The sequence below is a fragment of the Sinocyclocheilus grahami genome, unplaced genomic scaffold (genome assembly GCF_001515645.1).
Source record: "Sinocyclocheilus grahami isolate Dianchi unplaced genomic scaffold, SAMN03320097.WGS_v1.1 scaffold134.1, whole genome shotgun sequence".
Lineage (NCBI taxonomy): Eukaryota > Metazoa > Chordata > Actinopteri > Cypriniformes > Cyprinidae > Sinocyclocheilus > Sinocyclocheilus grahami.
In genome coordinates, this window is record NW_015505313.1 from 1,396,763 (window position 1) to 1,403,197 (window position 6,435).

The following is a 6,435-nucleotide window of genomic DNA, read 5'->3' on the forward strand; positions in this document are numbered from 1 at the left end:
GTTGATTTCGAGTTCACATACAAACATAAATAGAATAGGCTAATTAAATTTTGTAAGACAATATATTTTTCGTCAGTGATAGAAATATGATTTAAGATGGTAGTGTAAGCAAGTTTAGTTTGAAAACGTTTAATAGTAAATAAGACACAATTAGACAATATTTGAATAAAATAATAATAAATATTTATTTGCAACAACTGATGGAGTACTGAATGCTGCGCGCACGCGCAGCGTTGTCAAGGGAACATTTGGTCAGTCATTCCCTTCGCCAAGGGAGTTCCAAACGCTTAAACGAGACAGTAATGCCCTGCACCCTTCAAAGAACACACTTCAAGGGCTCTGCCCTTCGAAGGGAGTAGGGCATAGGGATGCTCACTTCTGTTTGGAATTCGCCCCATGTCTCTTGTATCACCGCAGAGGCGCAGACGCGCTCTCTCGTTTCATTCAAATGCAGCTTGCCGTCTTGCGCCTCAGTTTTTGATTGTATTGAAAATGAAATCAGAGGAATTTAGTATTAATACTACTATAATTTTGCTGTAGTGATCATATTGTCCTGACGATTGTTTTGTACACTGTTCATAATGGATTTATAAACCGGTAAGATTTCAAAACATTAATCTCAATTCAGTATTTCATATCCCTGTATTTATATATTTTATTTTAGGTAAACAAACAAAAAATCAGTGTAATAAGTTAACTATGAATATACAATACATTATCCCTTAAATGTCAACCTTATAGTTTGAAAGTTTGTTCGTCTTGGCTCAAAGCCACTTGCTGCGAACTTTTCTTCGCGGAAGCTTTGCATTAAACAAGTGACAATGAAATATTAAATCTCTAATCAATATATGTTGTCCAATTATTTGCCCAGTTAGTTTTGGTATTGAGGTAAAAGTTACCTTGCATTCGCTATATAACAGTGGGTGGTGGTCACGAAGATGACTGAGCAAATTTGATGCGTTTCCCCCTTTTGCAGCTACTTTCTTCTTGCAAGATCGGCAGACAGCGTGACCGTCCTCGATTAAATTGCCTTCAGGACTCTTGTAAAAGCCTAAATACGACCAGACCACCGATTTGGTTCTCTTAGATGGCTGAAAAATCTCCCGAGCGCTGTCAATGCCTTCCGCCATTTCCTCTCGTGCAAAAAAAAAACAACAAGATTGCATGCTGCTTCTGCGTCAGACTGATGCTGGCTGGACAGGATTTACCGCGAGTTTTCAAAATTGTGATAATCAAACACGGTTTTGATGATAATTATCGTGATTTATCGTGAAACCAGTAATCGTTCCATCCCTAGTCTGTTGTTAATTTAACTAGGCTATGTAAACAAAATCTGCAGTTTTTTAATAGGACTCGTGTTATCAAAGTATTGCTACATTTTTTTATTTTTAATCCAATTTCATCCAATACATCAATTTTAAATGTGTAAAAGTTACTTCAGTTCTGAACATACTTTGCATATTTATATTTATGTATATTTATTTGGCAGTCAGTACCTGAAATTTGAGTGATAGAATGTGGTTTTAACTCTCATAAATAACCAAACTCTGTGCGTGCAGAACTGGATTAAGCACTCGGAAGGAGCGACAACTGTATTAAGCTGCAGTGTGTATGTGGCCTCTATTCATACAGGACAGGATAAAGCACTTACAAGAAGACTGACTCTCTCTGTCTTTACCCTGAGTCAGAACCGAACTGATAAGAGATAGAGAGTGAAAAAGTGGATTTTATTTTATTATTTTTATTTGGAGCAGTGCTGTCAGAGAGGCGCTGTAAAGCTTGGGAGGATTACGAAGGTAAATAAAGCGTGCACTCCGACAAAGCATAGCGTCAGGGTCGAGGTTCCACGATAAGACCCCTCCCCTTCTTTAATTTTCCCCCTGTTGTTTCATTTCTTATTTACATACAGCCGGCTTTTCCCCTTTCCGTGCCTCAGAGCACGATAACAGAAAGAAAGAATTATGAATCACATAAAAAAAATGAAGAGCAGGAAGGAGGAAAATCAAGAAAGTGGCTTTGCAGCGCTGCTTAGCATTCTGTTTGGCAAACATGAGCTTGACCATGTTTTTGAGCTCTCGTCTTTCTATCCAACTTCCTGATTCGTTGTAGCCGTAGCTCATAAACGGCTGCCAGAGGAGGAAGAGTGATTAGCCGCCTGGTCAGTTGAAGTATTTACGTCAGCCGTTGATTTATTTTTTCAAATTTAATTTGAAAAAGTGCCTTGACGCTTGCTTGTCAGAAGCTGCAGTGGAGCTAATTTAATTAGTGTGGGAGAGAGGTTTTTTGTTTATTGCATGAAATAAACAACTACACACTATGCTCACAATATCAGGCAGAGAATTCTGAGGATTTTACAGTGCAGCTAATTGAATTATTGTCTTTTTGATTTCCCCCCCCCCCCAATTGTCATTCCACCACATACAGATTCTCTCCAGTGAGCTTTCTGTGGGAGAATTGTCACCGTTCTTCTCTTTTCACAAGCGATGGTATGCAGATTAATGGTTTCAGTCACAATTTACTTTCATTGTATGGAAGTTGCAATTAAACTTAACTAATGGACTCCTTTTATGTTTCAATTAAAGTGTAAGCCCATAGTTTTGGAACAACAGGAAGGTGATTTAAATGGTGACACATTTATTAATGAAGTATTTATTTAAATTTAAGTGTGACCCACTTCTTAGTGACTTTATCAGCATTGTGTGTATACACAACATCCTGTTTTCAGTCAAATATGCTCTGAGTTTCTGAATGCTTTCTAATCTCTCACACTTTACCTTTTGTTTTTCCAGTATAATTTTGTTGGGAGAATTCTTGGCCCTCGTGGACTCACAGCAAAGCAACTGGAGGCAGAGACTGGCTGCAAGATCATGGTTAGAGGGAGAAGCTCCATGAGAGACAGAAAGAAGGTGAGATATGCAACGAAACATTTGATTTTGATAGAAGCTATTGCGTACATTTACTGATATTAACAAAAATAACATCTGTAAAAAAATTAACAAACACCTAATTTATACAGGGTCCATTTAAATTAAGTATTGTGCCCCAATTCATGCACAGCAGGACCATCACTGGTCAAATTTGCAGCATGTTGGCCTGATCTGCACTGTCCATATGGGAAGATGATTTGTCCGTGCTGTGTGGTTCAGTTTGAGATTTGATTTGATTTTTGTGTAAAAATGGCAGCACCACGTAAAAAAAAAAAAAACCATGGGGCACCAGCACAACTAGTGACAAAATTGTCGAACCAGCTTGGACAAATGTGACCACTTAGTCACAATTTGGAGTTTTCTCAACCCCTCTTCCTCCTTCACAGACAGTGTTCTGCTGACGTTTGCCGTTTGGATCCAGTTTGTCCCTAATGAGCCAATTCACTCACATGTTCTCTCCAATGACTTTCTTTTCCTATCTCCTGCACTCTCACAGTTAGCTCACACGGCTCCGGTTGAGGCCCAGTTCTATTTCAGGACTGGCTGTGGTGGTGTGGGTGTCAAAGAGAACAAAAGCACATGGTAGACATACTAGAAAGTAGGACCCAGTTCTTTACGGCCTCAGAAGAGACCCACTGTGTGATCAGCAGAACAAGAGCTAAACCCTGAATGATGGGAAATTATGGCTTCAGGTGGGAGTTATGTAGCAAAGAGACATAACAGTACTGCTGCCCCGTCAGCTCTGGCAGAGACTTTCTCGAGGGTCGGGCGAAATAATATTTGTACATGTAACTGCTCAGCACTACATGCTGAAAAATCTGAAGAAATGGCTGATTCTATAGTAAGCAACTGTGCTGATTTAATTCTAAAGTGTTGAACAATCCACAGAGACCTTTTTGCCAGGAATCAGCATTATTTGGCCAGTGTAGTCTTTGTCTTTCTCTTCGTATCTCTGTCAGCGTCCCAGTGGAGCTGTTTTATCAGGAAATCCCCATCACTGTGCATTAGCATTACCACTCACACACACATACATACACACACACACACACCTGGGCCCCAGCTGCGCTCCCCTCTGGAGAAACCATATGTGTGAACTCAAGGGCTTGATGCAGGGCTTGATTAATCCTAGAAAGAAGTTATCTCTTGTCTCTCTTCCTTTATATAGCATTTCTGTAGTGATTATGTCTTCTATTGCCCTGCTGAATGTAAAACACACACTCTTGTCTGAATGACTAATCTAAAGCTTGCTAGAATACTCCCCAACACAGAGAATGAGCTTTCTTGCTTCCTAACGGAGTTTCTGAGAATAGTCTCCTTACTGATTCTGTCATACTCCCTTTCCACTGAAATGTTGCTTATTCTTGGCTGGGGTACCTGCGAATCTCTCGTGTTTCCAACGATTTTCAGTGGAGCCAAAAGCTGACATAACTGACCATTACTACATTAGGGAGCACATTATGTTCCACTGATGTTACTGTCCGCAATCCAACATTGAGCTTGGTCTTTTCTTACTCCTAGTTCATCGTTCACTCGTAGTTTTAAGAAAAACATTTTAAAGTGGGTGAAATGAAAATTTACCATATATTTTTTAAATGCGTTATTGATCTTACTGTGAATGATTCATCCATGCATACGTTTTATTTTTAATTTAGTTTGACCTCATAATTGTTAATCAAAATATCTTTGTATGCTGGACTTCTCCAATCATTACAGTGTTACAATTGACCAAGTTCGTGTTCAGATCTGCCTCCATCCAATTAACAATCAGTTGATCGAACCAAGTCCCCATCTTACTTTTTTCTTAATTTTTGCAACTAACTTTCTCAGCTGGTCGCACGAGCACATGATTTGGTCGCAATATATATAATAGGTATATATGTTTTCATCAGCATGCATTATTCAATGCATGCTGATGAACTTTTATCATAGTTTATAGTTATATGGAAACGAAAGTTGTTAACATTGAACCCATTCTTTATCATCAGTAGTATTATTATAGTAGTGCTTTCGAATTCGCGATCTTGTTGTCACCGTTTTGCTTACATACATCTACACACCTTTAATTTTTTAAGACTAAAACAAAAGATGGATTCATTGTTGTTCTTAATCAAAAAGCACAACAACAATAAATCAGTAAGATACAATGACAAACTAGCTTACAAAACGTTTATTAACAAAAATGAATAAGATGAGGCATGGCACACACCACATGCTGTATTATATACGACTAATAAATTACAGAACGTTTAGCAAACACTGAGAAATCAAATAAATAAATAAAAGAGAGCCTCCATAGCTTAAGGTAAACAGCAAAGATAAGTTTTTCAAAAATGAAAACAAAAAGAAAAGTAAAACTAACGGTGACAGTGCTTGCATGTTTTCCCCCCCCACAAGAATACCAGCATGTTCACCTTCTCTGGTTTAAGAAGCGGTCTTTTACTTGACTTTCGCTTGAAAACCATCCATCGTTTCCTCAATTTGCGCGTCATCAAGTTCATAAGTGCAGCACTGCTTTGTTTACAGCGGAAACCAAGAAAACTCTTTAAGCGCCACCTGCTGGCAGAGAGTGAATCTGCGTCTCATTCAGCTCTGCTGTTTCTGTTTCATGGAGATATTTTTTATGCATAGTTTCACAAAACTGAAGTCAAACCATTCTGTTTTTGCTTCAAATTTAGAAATTATACAATGTAATTTAGATTAAAAACTGCTCATGTTGCATATATGCAGCCTCTTTGTTTGGATCATGATTAAAATGCAGTGGTTGCCTCTAATTTTAAATGGAAAGAGCACAGACAAAGCCTTAGTTTGTTTATATGAAGATATTTATTTTATTTGTGTTACTTATTTATTTGATTTGGGGCTTGTTTTAAATGTTCAATTTAGTTTTGTTATTTACATTTACATTAAATTAAAATTTTGTTATTTAGCAAATGCTTTTATCCAAGGCGACTAACAAATGAGGACAATAGAAGCAATCAAAACCAATAAAAGAGCAATAATATGCAAGTGCTGTATTAGTGTCAAGTCTGCTTTATTGTCAATTCTTCCACATGTACAGCACATACACACAGAGAATTGAAATTGCGTTACTCTCAGACCCTTGGTGCATCCAGATAACATTAACAGTAGAACATAAATACAGATATACAGATTAAATATAAAATACAAATATACAAATAAGGTCAAATGTAAAAAATATATATATAAAGCAGCACATGGCAGATAGTGCAAACCAGTGAAGTAAATAACAGTGCAGATATAATGATTTGTAGTGCAAAGAGCTTATTTAGACTGATTAAAGTGACAGTGTGTGTATTAGGGAGGGGGGAGTGGGAGAGTCCGTCAGAGGGTCAGAGTTCAGTGGTGCGTGGGGCAAAAGAGGAGAGGGGGCAAGGGAGTTCAGCTTCCTGACAGCCTGATGGATGAAGCTGTCCTTCAGTCTGCTGGTCCTGGCCTGGAGACCTGGAGACTTCCTCCCTGATGGCAGCAGACTAAAGAAGCTGTGTGT

At 38.2% G+C, this 6,435-nt stretch overlaps 1 protein-coding gene across 3 annotated transcripts in view; it reads left to right on the forward strand.

Annotated features, from left to right (window-relative positions):
* The window catches only part of LOC107590898 (protein quaking-A), an 86,551-nt gene that overhangs the window by 47,937 nt on the left and 32,179 nt on the right, over positions 1-6,435 (forward strand). For all 3 annotated transcript variants that reach the window (XM_016279839.1, XM_016279841.1, XM_016279840.1), the window contains exon 3: positions 2,790-2,906. In XM_016279839.1, the coding sequence (XP_016135325.1) occupies positions 2,790-2,906 (117 nt within the window). The remainder of the gene's footprint in view (positions 1-2,789; positions 2,907-6,435) is intronic.